At 36.6% G+C, this 18772-nt stretch overlaps 2 protein-coding genes and 1 pseudogene across 2 annotated transcripts; 2 read left to right on the plus strand and 1 right to left on the minus strand.

The window, feature by feature from the left end:
• Positions 1–1104: 1104 nt before the first annotated feature.
• LOC147297879 (putative LRR receptor-like serine/threonine-protein kinase At1g53440) lies at positions 1105–10419 on the plus strand. Its single transcript, XM_086252575.1, has 24 exons — positions 1105–1634; positions 4122–4293; positions 4430–4501; positions 4626–4697; positions 4803–4874; positions 4964–5035; positions 5170–5241; positions 5324–5395; positions 5510–5581; positions 5700–5771; positions 5884–5955; positions 6207–6278; positions 6391–6456; positions 6637–6696; positions 6878–6913; positions 7010–7053; positions 7169–7536; positions 7692–7887; positions 7965–8102; positions 8195–8316; positions 8463–8673; positions 8781–9018; positions 9280–9430; positions 9783–10419. Exons 1-24 carry the CDS (start codon positions 1520–1522, stop codon positions 10206–10208), a joined length of 3063 nt encoding a protein of 1020 aa, XP_086108701.1. The 5' UTR covers positions 1105–1519; the 3' UTR covers positions 10209–10419.
• Positions 10420–12975: 2556 nt separating this feature from the next.
• On the minus strand, positions 12976–17008 carry LOC147297880 (uncharacterized). Its single transcript, XM_086246091.1, has 7 exons — positions 15956–17008; positions 15516–15752; positions 14588–14677; positions 14311–14460; positions 14017–14141; positions 13468–13597; positions 12976–13268 (listed from the first exon to the last, which is right to left on the minus strand). The coding sequence occupies exons 1-7, from the start codon at positions 16520–16522 to the stop codon at positions 13143–13145; spliced, it is 1425 nt and encodes a 474-aa protein (XP_086102217.1). The 5' UTR covers positions 16523–17008; the 3' UTR covers positions 12976–13142.
• Positions 17009–17564: 556 nt separating this feature from the next.
• LOC147297881 (uncharacterized) lies at positions 17565–18761 on the plus strand (annotated as a pseudogene).
• The last annotated feature ends 11 nt before the right edge of the window (positions 18762–18772 follow it).

Raw genomic sequence — 18772 nt, forward strand, 5'->3', positions numbered from 1 at the left:
TGGACGTATTTGATTCTGAATTGAATTGAATTGATGCAGTAAAAAACATGGTACTTCTTCAAAGCTGTGAGCCTGTGAAGGTCATGGAATGCCATAACTGGGTTTTATTCCAACAAGACCAGAAGGAAAGTGAATGATCATCTTCAACTTGTGTAAAGAGCCATGTGACTATATATCTGACTCAGCCGATCGACCAAACAAGGGAAATAGCTATTAATCAATCAATATATATTACTTGCCCATTTTTTAGTTTTTAACTTATATTTTAATTGTGAAAAATAAATCCATTCATATTTAAGTATCAAAAATTGTCCGCATTATAGAACCTTTTTTTTTTTGCCACTATTATAATACTTTTCTTAACTCATCTATAAACCTATCAATTTTTAAGGGTGACTAAAGACAAATTGCTTTTCCCTATAATGACAGGGATATATATGAATCATAATTATATTTGGAAATAAATTAAATAATAGAGTACTCTATGGCAAGCATCAGGCCCAAAAAGAAAAAGGGTACTCACTAGAGTCTAGAACACCATTAAATCAAGACTCTAATTCTATCAAGATCCGTTCACTATTCAAATTTGGTGGAAAATCAACATTGGATTGGGAAAATTGCATCATAAAATGTGGGTTTCATAATTCATACCCACACTTGTGAGAGCCCAACTAACTTATTACATAAATTTCTCTTCTTTAATATGAATCCAATTGTGAGTTATATGCCAATTGGTAATAATACTTCTCACCATATTTATTAGAATTTGTCCAAAGCCTTTATCAAAGGTATTAGTATCATTTTAACTATCAAAGTATATATTATTTTATGTACTCTTTTTTTTTAAATAGTTTGTATGCTATTATTTCCAATAAAAAAGGGATATATTATTTTATATACTCATTATGTAGTCACTAGTTCTCACTACTCAGTACTCACTAGTTCATGTTTTTTTTTTGGTACAAATGTTTTTATTATTTTATTATTTATGATTATTACATATGTAAGTTACGTGGGGTTATTGGTCTCTGTTTTAAAGGTAGACAGGTCGGCGAACTGTAAACTGCGATTTATTTATATTGCCGCCATAACAGCGTTGTTGGAGGCAGGGCAGCCCCTGCAGTTTGACCCTTTCATACAACGAAAAGAAAAAAACAGAGTGACTCTCTTCTTACCGCCACCCCTCTCACTCTTACTACCTATCTTTCCGTGTCTATCTCTCAATCTTCTTTGTGTTTTCAAAACCAACCAACGAAAACACTTCTCTTTTTTTGTGTTTTTGCTTCTATTGTTTCATTCATTGTACATGAACCAGTAATCTTCAAAGTTCAAACTCCTCCCTTTCATTCTCTCTCTCTCTCTCTCTCTCTCTCTCTCTCTGTCCCTTTCTTTCCCTCCAAGTTACCAACCACTCCCTCTGTTTGCTTCCTTTGTTTCTGTCGCTGCGTTACTGTCGTTTTGTTCTGTTTAACATTGGTTTTGTTGGAAGCATCGAAAGCAATTTTGGTTCAGAGTAAAAATGGGGTTCGTGCTTTCGAACTCTAGGATTGTTTTCGTTGTTGTTTTGGGGTTTTTGGCTGTGAATTGCTTCACTGGGTTTGGCTCTCACGCTCAACTTCTGCCTCTAGAAGAAGGTAAGTTTGATCATTTTCGCTTCAAATTTTTGAAATTTGGCAACAAAACGTTTCTGGGTCTTTTGCTTTGCTGAAGATTTCGTTGTTAAATTTAACATGCATTGTGAAGTATAAGTTTAGAACTGCTCTGTTTGGTTGCTGAGAAATTGTAGGAAAGCAAAAGAAATTTGATTTTTTTTACTGTGCTTGGGTGCCCTCTTTCTCCTATCTATCTATGTGTGTGTGCCTGCTCTGTTTCGGTTTCCATTCTTATGTTTTACCCTGTTTTCTGTGCATCCAAACAGTGGGTTATGTTATTTTCTCAATTTCCTGACTTTATTTCTTTCCGATCTTGGTTTTGAAAACTTATGCGTTTTCGCTTCTAGGATTCTAAAGAAACTCATTATTTTCCTTGATTTTCTCATAAAAGTTGTTTGTTCTTTTCCCAAATTGATTGCTTTATGTTTCAATTAGTTTGAAAAATCTTTGATTCTTATAATCTGGCTTTTTTCATTCTTCTTTGAACCACTGTCAATTGATTTTGACAAATAAGATTGTTTTTTTCGTTGGGTCAGATGACGAGTAAAACTTCACACATCCAAAAACACAATATTAGAGGCAGTTAAAAGCTATATAGCAGAATTACAAACAAAAATAGAAAGGGGAAACTCCCCATTCATAATGACAGCTTGAATTCTTACTAAATTTTCGGCTCTAGCTAGAGAGGCCAAGACCAGCCATGAGCCATCTTGCTCAATTACAGTAATACCCTTACTATTGAAAGAACCCAGCATCATAATATATATAGTATAAACAATCATCTTCTTGCTAAATGTTTTCAATTTGACAATTTCAATCTGTATCCCTTTTAATGTCCCCCAATTTTATTATCTGACACACATGTTGTCGATTTATGAGGTTGTGGGTCCAGAAGAGTTGCTATGTTTGGATCCCATGGTCTTCCCTGTTGGCTCTGTGATATTTCTACAGTCTTGTCCTGCGGCTCCTGCCCACTTTAATAAGTCCAATGGAGAGAGAGAGAGAGAAAAAAAAAACTGTCATGAGGGGCATAAAGGTCCTAAAATAATCTATGTAAATGCAAGTTGCAGAATGGACAGTAATAAAGGGTCTAGGTGGTTGCATTGATGCTATTAGGTTAAGGTGCCTGTCACAAAATCTACAATTTTGATATATTTGAATTCTTTATTTTAGTTTATTGTTATTATTATATTTTGTTTTTTTAATTATTATTATTATATTTTGGGTTTTCATAATTTATATAAGGGACTGCATTAGGTGATTGTCATATGGGTGGCATGGTTTTTCGGGTTGTATGGTGATGCCTCTTATCCACAGGGCACCAATAATTGCATGAGGTGGCATGGCCTTCTTATTGGTTTTGAGTCTTTTGACCATATTAGTTTTTTTTTTTTTTCAAAAGAAGCTGAGTTGTAAACAGCGAATATTTTTTAATGCAGAAATAAGTGAAAGTTTATTACTTGTTAGCATTCTTGTTGTTTTTTCAGAATAGACACAATTGGAAAACAAATGGGTAGGTTGCAGATGATACCATAACTTTTGGATTAATATGAGCTTATTTGGTAAGACTGGAATCGGGTTTGGGTTGACTGGTACAATTATCAAATGTTCTGCAGTGTGAACGTGGGCTACAATGCTACATGCATAGTTTTGAATCTTTGACTATTCCTTCTGCCATCCATGACAGCTGAATGGTCAGACCCCAAAAAAGAAAAAAATATATTGTTATTTAATATAAATTTTGACCATTTGTTCTGTATATGAATGTTCACCATGTGACCTATTGTACTGAAGATGATGCCTAAGTCTTCAAGAATCTGTTAAATGCTTTTTTTTTTATTTGCTTGTAAATGTACATTTCAGTTTTTGTTTTGTTTTTTAATTTTTGTGTTTTAGTTTCTTTTAAGGGTAAATCGAGTTTAAAAATTTGGAAAAAGCAGGGAGCCAACTTAGCAAATTTGGGGGTTCAAAGAGGACCAACATTGATATATATGATTCTCCATGTGCAAATTTGACTTCGATGCTCCATTGACCAATAAAAACTCTTCAGTGTGGGTCTGAATAAAAAACTGAATATGGGTGGTATAATGTGATTTGGGTCTATGGAGTGAGAGAATGTTAAGTTTCAAGATTAGGGTTGAGCTTGGGTTGATGGGTGGTAGTATGGGTTTATGCTTGGGTGTGGTGAATAATGAACGATTTTTTTAAAAGGGTATGTAGTCCTTTTGAATAATTTTGATGAGGGGTAAAATTGACATCAAAAATTTCACCAAAACTTTGGTGTGATGAGTAGTTCTTTTGGTGCCAGTAGAAGCACTCTTTAGCATAATTTGTTGTGGAAAAAGCCCCTTCCAAATTTAAAAAAACTGGAGGTTGCACATGCGCTATATTTTTTTAAATTTTTATTCTAATCGCTATTTCTATAGTAAACTTATTTATTCATATTACTAATTGATCTGCATGTAACAGTGAATACTCTTGAAACAATATCCAACAAACTACAGATCTCTTATTGGAACATCAGCCAAAGTTCTTGTCAAGATGGTGGATCAGCCTTTAACAGACACATCAACGACGATACTCTAAGCAATGTCACATGCAACTGTACCTTCGGAAACAACACTTGCCATGTTACAAACATGTATGACTTTATCACATTGATGTTTTGTTGCTTATGAATTACTCTGCTAAAACTTTTAGCTTGATCACGTAAAATATTTGGCTTATTTCTTTCCTGTTCTATATATATTATTTTTACTTAAATGGTGGTGTGACAGCCTGCTGAAGGGTCTCAATTTAACGGGAGCAATACCTGAAGAATTTGGAAATCTTACTTATCTGCAAGAACTGTAAGTGATGCTACATGTTTTACTTAATTGTTGGTATGAGCTTCTTCAACAGTGGGACGTCTTTTATCTAATGACCAAAGACAATAAACAAAGAGAATAAGCTCTTTCATTTTTCATTAAACAGTGATTTAACTCGCAACTACATCAATGGAACAATCCCTGCAAGCAGCCTTTCTCGTGCCCCTCTTCGCATTCTGTAAGTGATTATATGCCTTCGTATCAATGAGGGCCTTTATTTATGCCCATGTGTGTATTTTATCTATCATGCCTGTGTTAGCATGTAACTATTGGTATGCTGCAGGTCTGCTTTGGGAAATCGAATCAGTGGTTCCATTCCTACGGAAATTGGCGACATCACTACGCTCAGGGAGCTGTAAGTCTTGCAATGATTGTTGTTCTTTGCCTAATTGGAGAAAGAGAGTGAATATTTATAATCTTGATTGCTAAACTGCACTTTTCCAGGGTGTTGGAAGACAATCTGCTTGAAGGGCCTCTTCCCAAAAGCTTTGGGAGTTTGAGTAACTTGGGAAGACTGTAAGACTTCCATTCACATTGCTATTTGTCATTCTAATCTTTCATTTGTTTCTGCAACCAATGTGTGTGGATTTTGTTGATCAATACGAACTAATTGTCTGTCAGCTTCAACCAACGCTTTCTTATTTCTGCAGCCTTCTTTCTGCGAACAACTTTACAGGGACAATACCAGAATCATTTGCAAATCTAAAGAACTTAACTGATTTGTAAGTGATGAAACATCACTCACTGTTTGGATACCTATTATTTTAAACAAAAGAACTTCTCATCTTCTTTTACTGCCTGCAGTAGGATAGATGGGAGCCGAATATCAGGGAAGATACCTGATTTTATTGGAAACTGGACCAAACTTGACAGACTGTGAGTGTTGCTCTTCATCATTTTTATCTTCCATATTTTACTCCTTGAAATCAAGTTTCTGATTGTTGGTTAATGTTGATATGGTTGTCCACTGAACAATTAAATCTGTTGCAGGGATATACAAGGCACATCCATGGAAGGCCCCATTCCTTCCACCATATCTTTGCTGACAGAGTTAACTGAATTGTGAGAGCATACTCCTCTATCTTGTACTTACATAGTTAGGGTAGTTATCCGGTGCATGGTTACTAATGGAAATCTACAGCAATACAAGTGATTATTTCTGATGTGTCTTCTGTATCAGGAGAATATCTGATTTGAATGCATCAAGTATGCCTTTTCCTAATTTGCAGGATATCAAAAATTTGGAAACATTGTAAGTTCAATATCACATAAGCCTACTGAAACTGTTGTTCAGTGTAATTTTTTTTTTTTTTTTCACAATTCTGCTAAACCTACTGAATTTTGGTTTCATCTCTGTGGCTCAGGATTCTGAGAAATTGCTCAATTAGTGGATCAATCCCGGATTACATTGGAGACTTTACAAAATTAAAAACATTGTAAGTGCCTAGGATCAGCACACTTGTAGAAATGCTTAAATTTACTTATCACCAACGAATTGAAGAAGAATACGAGTTTTTGGATTCATTAAACTTTTATATCATCACCTGTGTATTTTTCTATCCAGATTTTGTGTGTTGGGTTATTAATTATAAATGAAGGCTATTTCTTATAAACATTCCTTAAATAAATTATTACTTGTCAATAATAAATACTCCTCTAAGAGTTGAGACTTTTTTCTCTCTTATAGGGACCTGAGCTTTAACAAGTTGACTGATGAAATTCCAGAGACAATTCAGAGAGTTGATGGTTTAAATTACATGTAAGTCAATTAAATTAATGAAGTATCAGCTTATTCTTTCAAATACTACACATTCTATTTATTTCTCAAAGTAGCTATATCTGTATCTTGACCGTAAGTTCTATGGGTGCAGGTTTTTGACCAACAACTTACTGACTGGAGATGTACCAAGTTGGATATCGAACAGCAAAAATAACCTGTTAGTCTATTACTCTTACTAATCTGTGAATTTTTTTTTCATCTGTGTTTATTTATTTCTAACTGTAGAATTACTTTGGCCTTTCATACGACTCATGTGGCCGACTTTGATCTCAAGTTCATCTATTTCTTTTATTTTTGAATTTAGAGTTGTCATCAATGCATGAAAAATCTGTTTCAGGGATTTATCATACAACAATTTCACAGGATCACCTACGGCTAGTTGCCAACAGTTGACTGTGTAAGTTTATTAACATCCAAAGCTTTTCCTAATAGAAAATACACACACACGCCTGTGCGAAGGCACTCACAAATCAAAGCATATATATTCCTCCTATGTTACTCACTAAATTTTTTATATACATATTATGTGCTCTTTATTCGTCTTATGTTATCTACTATTTCCCTTTATTATTAAACAGGAATTTAGTTTCTAGTTTTTCGTCTCCACAAAGCTCGTAAGTTCTTTGCTTACTTGAACTTTTATTTATTTATTTTTCATCAAATTTCATATGACACATGTATGACTGAGCCTTAATTCTTTCAACAAATAGATGGTGCTTGCAGAAGGGACTCCCTTGCTCCTCAAAATCGAAACGTGAGTTTACATTCATATAAGATTTTGCTTTCATGAACTGGAACCAGCTTATTACTGGAGCTCTATATGGTCATTATGGGTGTCATATCTAATACAGTTCCCATTACACCTGCAGACCATTCTTTGTTTATCAATTGTGGGGGTAGGGCGATGGAAGTTGAGGGTAATCAATATGAAGAGGACTTAAACCGTGTGGGACCATCACACTTCGTTTCCACATCTGAAAAATGGGGTTATAGCAGTACAGGGGTTTACATGGGCAAATCTGATTCAGATTACATAACAACAAACAAATATTCTCTGAATATGAATGGTCAAGAATTTTATCAAACGGCACGCCTTGCCCCTCTCTCACTCAAGTACTATGGCCTTTGCATGCTAAAGGGCAGTTACAAAGTGCAGCTCCACTTTGCTGAAATAATGTATACTGATAACAATACATTTAGCGACCTTGGGAAGCGCATATTTGATGTCTCAATTCAAGTGAGTAAAAGTGGATTTTTATTATTGTAAAATTTTCATTTATCATTTGTAATTCTTAATTGATTTCTTTACAATATTTAGTTTGGCTTCGATGGAGTTACTGTATATTTAAATTTGGTTGAAGGTAGTAAAGTTCTAATCTGATTTTTGCACAGGGGAATTCGGTTGAGAAGGATTTCAATATTATGGAGGCAGCAGGAGGTGTTGGTAAGGGCATCATCAAAGAATATAATGTTCTTGTTAATGATAGCACTCTAGAGATCCACTTATACTGGGCAGGGAAAGGAACTACTGCCATTCCTTTCAGAGGTGTCTATGGACCTCTTATATCTGCAATTACAGTGACACCGAGTAAGTTTCAGTTATATTCTAGGATTTCTGCCTTTCTTTCTACTTGCATGCATTAAGAACTTTTCCTTCCTTTGCAGATTTTAAGGTTGATACAGGGGGGCTATCTGCTGGAGCTATTGCCGGCATTGTAGTAGCATCATGTGTGCTTGTTGTATTGATTTTGATAGTCCTCCGATTCATGGGTTACTTAGGGGGAAAAGACCTTGAAGATAAAGGTAAGGATAATATCTGCCATATAAGGTTGTTCCTTGTCATACCTGCAAGTAGGGAATGTATCATAGATATCTGCAATCTTTCCTCGTTGCAGAACTGCGGCGTGGGCTAGAATTACAAACAGGTTATTTCACTTTACGACAAATTAAGGCTGCCACTGATAACTTTGATCCTTTAAATAAGATAGGTGAAGGAGGTTTTGGGCCTGTTTACAAGGTAAGGATTAATATGATAGTATTTATTTACCTTTTTACATTTGGCCTTGGCACTAATGCATGCACAAATGTGAAATTTTTGATGATTAGATAAAGGAATACTCTTCATATAGACAGGATTCTGAAATAACCTTGCATGATTCTTAGGGTGTACTGTCAGATGGTGCTGTAATTGCTGTCAAGCAGCTCTCATCTAAATCAAAGCAAGGGAACCGTGAATTTGTGAATGAGATAGGCATGATATCTGCTTTGCAGCACCCAAATCTCGTGAAGCTTTTTGGTTGCTGTATTGAAGGAAACCAGCTGTTGCTTATATATGAATACATGGAAAACAATAGTCTTGCCCGTGCACTTTTTGGTAAGTAATTGCAACTTCTTCAGCAGAATGTAATAAATTTAGAATAAGTCTTGTATCTGAATCTCTCTCTCTCTCTCTCTCTCTCTCTCCCTCTCGTATATTTGTAGGTCGTGACGAACAACGGCTAAATTTGGACTGGAAAACAAGAAAGAAGATATGCATAGGGATAGCAAGGGGATTAGCTTATCTTCATGAAGAATCAAGGTTGAAAATTGTTCACAGGGATATCAAGGCGACCAATGTGCTGCTTGATAAGGATCTAAATGCCAAGATATCTGACTTCGGTTTAGCTAAGCTAGATGAAGAAGAGAACACACATATCAGCACACGAATAGCTGGAACAATGTGAGCTTTCTCTCTCACATCTTTTAGCTTCACTAAGATGTATTAATATGGCTACTAAAAACATAATGAATTTTTGGCCTGGAGTTTGTTTTATCAGACAATGAGAAAATAAGAAATGCATAATAGATAGATGGGAAATATAGAAACATAAAAGATATACTTCTTCATTTAGGAATTTCTTATATGCTTCTCTTAGCCTTAATTCGCTATTGATTAATGGCACTTTACTAACTGATCTGGAGCTATCTGCTATTTCTGCAGAGGCTATATGGCTCCTGAATACGCAATGAGAGGTTACTTGACTGACAAAGCAGATGTTTACAGCTTTGGTATTGTTGCCTTAGAAATTGTCAGTGGAAAGAGCAACACAAATTACAGGCCAAAGGAGGAGTTCGTGTATCTTCTTGATGGGGTAAGCTTCATGCATTGTATTCTGAAATCTTTTTGAAGATCTTTTCGCTCCACTCTTCATGTGTAGTTATACCTCTCCAAATTAGTGTGTTTTGGAAAGCTCACATGGAAACTGAAACTGTGTTATCAACGTTCGCAGAGTCCTCAAAATAAACAGAATCATTGTGCTCTAAATAAAAATGGAAAACCTTTTGAACATGGTTTTCAGCAGACAAACACCCTGTTTTCCTAAATGTCTTAGTTTTCATCTATTGCATCCATGTAGCTTTTAGTGCATGTTAGGCTTTGCAATTTTCACTTGGAATATATTCATAAGGTGGTAAATGTCTTTGTTTTTCCACATGTAATTGAAGGCCTATGTCCTACAAGAGCAAGGAAACCTGCTAGAACTTGTGGATCCAAGTCTTGGTTCAAAGTACTCTAAAGAGGAGGCAATGACAATGCTTAACTTGGCGCTTTTATGCACCAACCCATCACCCACTCTCCGACCACCCATGTCTTCCGTAGTAAGTATGCTTGAAGGAAAAATTCCGGTTCAAGCACCAACAGTCAAGCGCGGTTCAGTGGAACAGGATGCAAAGTTCAAAGCCTTTGAGAGGTTATCACAGGACAGCCAAACACAACTCTCCACATTCTCGCAAGATAGTCATGTAATGGGCGCGTCAATGGATGGTCCATGGGTTGATTCCTCGGTTTCTCTCCCAAGTAAGGATGAGACCCTGGAAGAATCTTCATCAAACAAGCTACTTAAGGATCTATATGATGTAAACTTAGAGTGATGGAAGCTGAGGAGATCTCTTTTTGTCATTTGAATTTTGTCTAGATTCTTTTGTAAACGGGTAGTGATAATTTTTACTAGGAGACAGTGAGACACATATGTTTTGTAATTATTAAAGAGTTGGTTATAACTGTGCGCCTGTTGGTGGCAAAAACATTTTGCAAGGGTGCATCAACATGTCCTTTGCACTCTCATGCTAGGACTCTCCTTAATTTATACGTTAATTAAAGAGTATAATAATATCATTGCAAGAATGCAAATTGGATAGAATTGAATATTATATAGAGAATAGTAAGTGGCAAAGCAATTTCCAAATTGGTATGAATAAATAAGATTCAGAACGAGTTTAATGAAGCACTGTCACATCAACTGCATTCCAAAATTTTAAGATTAGTTTTGGTGCATCTATGCAGTTTTAATCTAAGTTGAAGTGATTAAGAAAAAGAAATGGAGATTGCTAGTTTAGCTAGTTATGCCCACACTTGGGTAGGTGTGCCCATGTTATCAGACCAATCACTGTACATCAGGCACACTCCACCAGCGCTTAAGTAAATAAGTGCAGTTGAAGTGTGTGTCGCGCTGCAACTTATCTTGCAGAATTATACCCCAAAAACTCTTCCTACTTGTTGCTGCACCATCCAATCTCAACCACCCTTTCTTTTTAGCAATCCAAGAAATAACAGTTATGCCACATCATCATTTCCCACCTATAAAATTGTCCTTACAGTTATGTAGTAGCTATAGTCCTTCATACTCACTAGTCTCTATACCTTATTGTACCCAGTTCCAAGTTCCACTTGTTCAAATTCATTGCCATGGATGAGCCAAAAATGCTTGGAGCTGATCTTGCTGATAATGGTGATCATAGGTTCTTACAGACCCAGAATGACTTATGGGGTTTTGAACCCAATTGTAATGTGAAATCACAAAGATTGTTCAATACGATGAAATCTTCTATGCTCAAACTGGCTCTACATGGGGCTGACAAGGTGTTCATGGATCCAAGAACACCAAAAACCAACCTTGCCTTATGCGAATCTCTTGTCAGGTTAGCTAGTGATCATGGAGAAGTAAGGAGGTCTAGTTTGGATTCAACCCAAGGCTGTGAGAATAATGCAGATGAAGAAAGAAGAGTCCTTAGTACTACTTTGCAAGACAATGGAAGGGTATGCAAAAAATCTGGTAACCCTTTGCTTCACTCAAGCAGAGATTTTGTTCATGTATCAGAAGTGGTAAACTCTCCTTCAGGGAGCCACAATCCATTTCCTTTGAACATTTTGGCTTTCACTGTGGTATTACTGATGAAAATTATACGATTTCAACTTAGTCTAGTGGTCAGCTTTCTCACATGTCCAATTTGGTTATTGAACTTTTCCTTCATGCTCTTGTTGTTTCCATTTCAAACCTTGAGACTCATAAGACGGTATTTGATGAAAAAGCTGCTGAGAATGTGGAGTGTTACATCTACTAATGTTACTTCAGCAGTATCAGCACAAAAGTCACTTGCAGTGAATGTAGGTTGGGCCTTTTTCAGGTCAATCTATGTTTGTTCCATGCTTTTTGGAATTCTTGCTTCTGGGTTTGTTGCTGGTTTACAAGCAGAAACCCAAGTTCTGAACATAAAAATGAGTGAATACATTGAAGGCCTTGAGCCAACTGCTTGCTTGAAGGTGAAACTAGAACAAAGAGCAGAGTTCCAATCTGTTGCAGGCATACCTCAAATACATGCTGGATCATTAGTGCTTAAGTCTGAGCTTCCTCAATTGAAAAGGTTTGTATGGTATTGGAGGAGTATTGTGTGGACAAGTATTGTGTCATTCTTGACAGAGTTGGTGTTCATCCTAGCCTTTTTTAGACCTATGATTGTCCTAAGAGGAAGACCCAAAATTGGTTAGAGTACTAAAAAAGTTAATCACTCAAACATTGTCTTCTGGCATATATAAAAGCAGCTAAAGGGCTTCCAAGGAACATGATGAGGATGCAGCTGGTGTTTCATTATTCTATAGCCTATACTGATGTGCAGGATGGACATGAATAACTTCAAATTTGCATTATTTCAACAAAATAATTTGGCTAACTTGACGGTTTGTAAAGCGTGATTTTATTTTCCCATGAGCCATGAGTCTTATATCCAGTGGCATGAGTCATAGCCTTTTTTTTTTTTCGTTATATATTATTGCGAGAGAGTTTTTGAGATGGATAGTAAAACAAAAATGCACAAAAAGATGAGAGTAAAACCAGAGCATAGCTGACTTGATTTGAAGAATTCCGTAATTCAAAAACATTGCTACACTTTTTTTTTTTTTTTTTCTGAAGTTTACAGAAGTTCCAAAATTTTCCGACAATTAACTAATTAAGAGAAAATTTGCGTTATTTCAGTCAAAATTTATAATATTGTTATATGTTTTCAATATAAATCAAGTCATTTATGTTCAGGTTGTATTCTCATCAATCCACTCATTATTTTGCAACTGGTTGTATGCTTAAAATTAAATAGACCTTTTTTTTTTTTGTGATGCTTAAATAGCCCTTGATCATTGAAAGGTTGCTGCTTTAAGAAACTCTTCTACTGCACATTAATCAACTTGCAACCTAACTAACTTTCAATGTCTTGCACAATCACTTTACTGAATATTTCATTTATCAAGTACGACGTCATATTTGAAGATAATCAATCATGAAAATGATATTGTCTTTCGAAGACCAAAATTTTCGGTTAAACGTTACAAGCAAAAAAGAATAAAAAACAACTATACAACAAAAGTTAATGAAAAGAAAATAAATCTCCCAATACAGGAAAAATAGGGGAAGATTGGTATAATTAGCAGAGCATTCATTCGCATATTCACATGTGGTATTGTATTTCAGATCGAGCTTGAGACTATATACACTTACATTTGCAAACTAAGCCCCCCAAGGGGAATTAAACAAACAATCAAAACTCAACACCACTGTTTATCTGAACAGAGAAGTAAGGTCGACCAACATTGCTAAGAGGAGTATCCACTCTTAAAACTATCCCCGAGTTCCCAACATTTCCATTCCACTTGGATCTGCCAACCTGTAGGATAAGACCAGACAAAGATGAAGAAAGTAGGAAAGAAACCAGTGAGGAGAATAGAGTTTAAAAAAAAAACAAAAAAACCTAGAACCTGAACATATTTGCAACTTGAGATGGCATATACTTTATACAACAATCAAAAAACAGCATTCCTCATGAGTCTAATGATAAAATGTATACCGATGTAGCAATAACTTACAGATATTGAAGCAAATGCAGAAGGCTGCGTTGCAAATGAACAACCACATATCAGACTCAGCTGCTCCTTCACTGAGTGAATAAGTTCTGCCCGCAAACCAGGATTGCTTCCACCAAAAGTAGGGCATAAACTGGCCATTGTAAAATTCAAAACATGAAATATGTCAATGCTAAATATCATGAATGTTGAAGAGCAAATGTAGATGAAAGATGGATGTACATGCATTTCTAAAAGGAACAAAAATATTGCCCTAGTGCAATGAAGACCAAAACTAAAAAGCAGAAATAAGTAGTTTGATACACAAGAATAACAGGGATGTTAGAAAGTAATTTACAACGTCCTGATTTAAATTATTGCCACATTACATTAAAAGTGCGAATGGGGCTTCACATATTAAGAAATAAAATAAGCAATGTGGTCACCAAACAATTTGCTTTGGGAGAGGCTACTAAACACATATTTAACCGTGGCTATACAAGTCAGGTGTATAGTTGATGGAAAGACAATAATATACAATTAAACAAATAGAGAGACAGCATAAAACCTAACCTGAGCTGAATTGTAGGCCTCACCATGAGACCAGATCTCTGCCAAGCCAAGGCTTGTGCAATACCCAGTGTGAAAGACTTGTCTGGCCATTGTATCATTGGTGTTATGCGTGTTCCCCACTTGTTCTGAGAAAACAACTAAACAATCTTAATTCACAAATACCAAGAAGATCAACTAATAACATTTAACAGTGTGATTTTTCAAAGAAAACTGTATATCAGTCTGTTTTGATACATTGAGAACAAAACTACTACAGTTACTTGTTCAAAGCATTTTACTACTTTGCAATCTAACCTTGCGAGAAAAACTGAATCTCATTTCTCCAGGATAACGACCTTGAAGTTGTAGAAGGCCACCACACACAGGTAAGAAAGCACTTGTACTAAGCCCTTCATGAGCTACATAGGTAAATTGCCCATTTGGAAACTGTAAATCAACAAATGACTGGGGGGAGAGAGACAGAGGAAGGTAGAGAGTATGAGTCAAATTAGCCCCAAGAACATAATAATAGGACTGACACTGACAAAAAAATGTGAGGACATACATATTCTCAAGTGAGTAATCAACTTACACATTTTAAGGGATTCAGACAGAGCATTGACATTAAGAGCCACCTTCTATGTTTTGACCACACAGCCGGACAAAGAGAATGCATCCCATTCTGAAAATTGAAATAAATGTGGAAAAGCATTTATGAGAACACAGCAAGGAGACTGGAAAATGTTGAAAAGCATGCAGCTGCTATACATGATATGGACCAATCCACAACACCAACACTAAAGATCCAAGAACGGTGAAAATCACCAAAACAAATAAGTACATAAAAGGATTAGAAAGATAAGCAAGTATTATCACTGTGGAAAAATAGCTCAGACGGATTCAACTTTAATACACTATTCCGAAGGAACTGACCATTATCTTATGGAACTTACGGTAAACAGTTGAGTAGTCACTTTGAGTGGTCTATTAAGAGACTACCAGTAGATGTTGAGGAGTCACTTTGCTTAGTCTCTTAAGAGGCCACCCGATATGTGTTACTATCTTGTAGACTTTTTGTTTGATTTACAAAATTAGATTTCTGTTTTCTTCTTCTAGCGTACTTCTGGTGTACTGGTGTCCGTCTGGAACCTTCAAATGAAACTTTTGTAGGTGTAACTTCTAATGAAATTTTTACTTCTTTTGGACTGAAAGTTCTTATTTATTACAGAGAAAGTTAACAAAGGATTGTTCCTTTCTCATGCAGATAATGACACACTGACATAACTTTGGAACAATTAAGAATAATACAAGGTGGAAAAGCTATTTCAAATAGTCGGTTTGGGGTCATATGATTTTGGGGGAAAATGAGATAAGTAGCTCAAACATAAAACAAATTTGAATGCTAATTATCATAATATCTCTAGACAGATAGCGGCCATATTCAAATGTATGATTATGCTTCATAACAAATTAAGTTGTATGTAAAAAAATACCATTACTCAACCGAAATTTGATCATACCTTCCTATCATAGCCATACCAAAGCAAGTGTTGCTTTGACAAATGCACTGGCAGAAGAAGAGTTGCATCACGAACAAAGAGTACCGGCCCAAGCTGGACAAGGAAGAGTGAATTGTCATTTCTAGATGTAGAACTTCCATGAGAAGCCTCTACTCTCCATAAATCTCCCCTTGCGACCAAAGAACTTTCCAGCTCTTGTGTTCTACAATCGTAAGTTGATGAGATGTTCATGGTGCCCTGCACTCAATGAAGAAAGAATAAATTCAAAATGGACATAAAAAAGTCTTCAAATGCTCTTTCAATACATCAGGCAAGAAAGACAACCAACACCCAAAAAATTCCAAAATGCAGCCAGTTATTACAGAAATAACAATATCATTGATGAAGATATGAAAAGTACAACTATTGCATACTATACTAGTTGACTGAAAATTTTGTACCTGGGGTCTACCCAGAAGACCAGCAGACCTTAAATTCAGGGCAGCAAGTTCTTCATCCACCAAGCCATCAGAACCACCACTATCACTCTCCACGAGCCTATAATCCATCAATCGTTCCGTCAATGGCCCCAAATCCTCCTTAGCACTCATACCCGCATCCGCTCTCTGATGAATCTTATCCGAATCCAACCGAATCACCACCACAGTATTTTCACCGAGCCGAAACGGCACGGGCAAGCTCCGAAAGAACTGCTGAACCATCCCATTCAAGCACGCCCCGAAATCTGCCCCGGCTTGCCCTATCCTGTTACCGATATCGAGAATCGCCGAGACCCCATTAATCCCCGAGTTCTCGGCCACCAGGTCGACCAGGTCCCTCTTGCCGAAACTCTGGCTCGGGAACTCGAGGTCGAAGAGCTTGGAGTTGTGAGGGTTGGGCCAAGGAAACGACGGCGGATTGATGTGGGTCTGAATCAAACCCGTGAAGCCCTGCGCCAGCCGATCCGCTAGGTCCTGACCGTGCCGCTGCACCTCCTCCCAGGCTTCGAAGGACCTCTCGACCGACATTTCGGTGAAAGTTGAAAGCTTTTTGCGTTTCGCCGAAACAGTCAGAGCTTCTTCATATCACAAAAATCAACAGCTTTGAATCGTCGAATCCAAAAACAGTGAGATTAGGGTTTTGAGCTTCTAATAATGGCAAACAAAGCTTTTCGAGCTTCTGATAGTGTCAAACAAACACCAACACTGAAATTAGGGTTTTCAGTCCAAATTCGTAAAGAAAATCCGAATTTAAAAACATAAAAAGAAATCGAAAATTTTGAAAGGGAAATCAAAACTTGAATCTACTATAAGCTCGAAAAAAACAAGTGAATGTAGAAAGAAAGGGCCTGGCCATAGTGAATAATATTAGGGCTTTTGATTTGGGATTCACAAGCTCCAATGAGTCCATCGAAGTGTGAAGAAGTGTGAGATGGAGAGGTAGTGATGGGGTAAAATGCGGGGGGTGCGTAGTGCGCACAGGGTTTCCGTTGACGCCACGCAAGCGGCGAAAGGATGTGTCATTTGTGGGGATGTGTGGTGACTGGCGCAGAGGATAGGGGGATTTACATTGGCGGGGAATGTTGGTGTCACGGTTGGTGGATGTAAATGCCGTCACAGACCAAATGGCAATTACATAAAAAAAAATGATTTTTTATTTTTCCAAAATAAATTGCATTGTGACGGCAGTCACGGCACTTGGTGACGCCAAAGGTTTCTTTTTTTTTTTTTTTTTTTTTTTTACGGCCATTGCCAAAGGTTTCAAATTAATAAAAAAAAGATTTTTTTTTTTAATAAAGGTTTCAAATTAATAAAAAAAAAGATTTTCTTATTTTGATACTTGAACTTTCTTTGTCTCGATTTAATAGTTAAAGTATTATTTGTCTTAATTTCATACTTAATTTTTTTTTTCTCAATTTGTATGTAACGTGACTTTTGTCAAATAATACTAACAAATGACATCAAAATCATAATTATTCCTTCTCATTTCTCAACCCCAATTCAGAATTTTGCCATGATCATTTGGAACCCTTGTGTTAAAAAGTGTGTGTATTTGCCTGAGCCTAGTATTATGATACAAGCTAAAAGTAGTAGTGGATCAAACTATGCATTGGGCTATGATTTTCATACCAATGACTACAAGGTTTTGGGGATTGTGAGTAATGACAAAACCCCATGTGAGTTTGAGGTTTGGTCGTTGGCTAGAGGCTCATGGAAGAGTCTTAGTGCTGCTGTTAATAGTTTTGAGGCTTATAGTTGTGGATCATATGCTTATGTCAATTGTGTTGTGCATTGGGCTCATAAGCAGAACGGGACAAATCTCATTGTGTCGTTTGATATGGTGACTGAGTTGTTTGGGGAGGTCATGAAGCCCTCATGCCCAAAGCTTTGAGAAGAGAACCAGACCGATGCTTTATTTCAAGATATGGGGAGTCCATTGCCTTGTTTGTTTTGGACAGATCTCAAGTTTTAGGGGGACGTGGTAGCTGTGTTCGTATTCACATGTGGGTTATTGGATTCATGCACTGAAATTGTGGACTAAAAGTACCAACTATATCCCTGGAATTTGGTTTTATCAAGCCATTTTGTTTTAGAAATAGTGGTGAAGTAGTGCTCCAAATGTTCTCTGGAGATTTTGCATTTGTGGACCCTAAGAGCAACCAAGTAGTTAAGAAATTTATGAAAGGCTGGGTCGACTTCATGGATTGTTTTGTAGAGAGCTTGTCTTACTTGGCCAACCCAATGCTATTTCTTACCAAGTAATAAGAAGAAGAAGCAAGAGCAGAGCATATTCAATGGTTTATCAGCTTGATCGACCTCTTGTATGCATGTGTCACAACTCAGCAAGCAGCACATTACTAGGATGATGGATGGAGTCAAGTTTCTTTCTCTGTTTTTCAATTAAAAGCCTTTTGTCTACCAAATTTTCACTGGAAAACTGAGGACTGAGGAGGACAAAATAAGTCTCATGTCCCCCATCATGGTGTGAACTTTACCAGACCCCAAGGGCTTTTATTTGGTCAAAAGATTGTAAAAATGAAGATTCAAAGCGACATACCCCTGTGGTCGTTCCAATATATCTTGATTTTCAGTGGCAACGCAGTAGTGGTTTGGTCCACACTAGCAGTCTTTGTCTATATAAAGTGGTTGATTCTTTCTCTGTTTGATTAACCAAATTCTAATAGTAATAAAATTATAACAGGCACCTCTTGTTCTATTGTCCACGTATAGCAATCACCACGAAAGTAACAAGGATGAATTACGATAATATACAGCCAA

The sequence above is a fragment of the Dryas octopetala genome, chromosome 1 (assembly GCF_963921425.1).
Source record: "Dryas octopetala chromosome 1, drDryOcto1.1, whole genome shotgun sequence".
Lineage (NCBI taxonomy): Eukaryota > Viridiplantae > Streptophyta > Magnoliopsida > Rosales > Rosaceae > Dryas > Dryas octopetala.

Excerpts from the sequence above, each read along its gene's own strand:
- LOC147297880 (XM_086246091.1), bottom strand. The coding sequence starts at position 16,522 with ATGTCGGTCGAGAGGTCCTTCGAAGCCTGGGAGGAGGTGCAGCGGCAC. Across the intron at positions 14,678-15,515 it reads GGTATGGCTATGATAGGAAG|AATGGGATGCATTCTCTTTG; the intron begins GTATGATCAAAT and ends TTCAATTTTCAG. Across the intron at positions 14,142-14,310 it reads GATTCAGTTTTTCTCGCAAG|AACAAGTGGGGAACACGCAT; the intron begins GTTAGATTGCAA and ends TTGTTTTCTCAG.
- LOC147297879 (XM_086252575.1), top strand. The coding sequence starts at position 1,520 with ATGGGGTTCGTGCTTTCGAACTCTAGGATTGTTTTCGTTGTTGTTTTG. Across the intron at positions 5,956-6,206 it reads TTTACAAAATTAAAAACATT|GGACCTGAGCTTTAACAAGT; the intron begins GTAAGTGCCTAG and ends TCTCTCTTATAG. Across the intron at positions 8,317-8,462 it reads GTTTTGGGCCTGTTTACAAG|GGTGTACTGTCAGATGGTGC; the intron begins GTAAGGATTAAT and ends CATGATTCTTAG.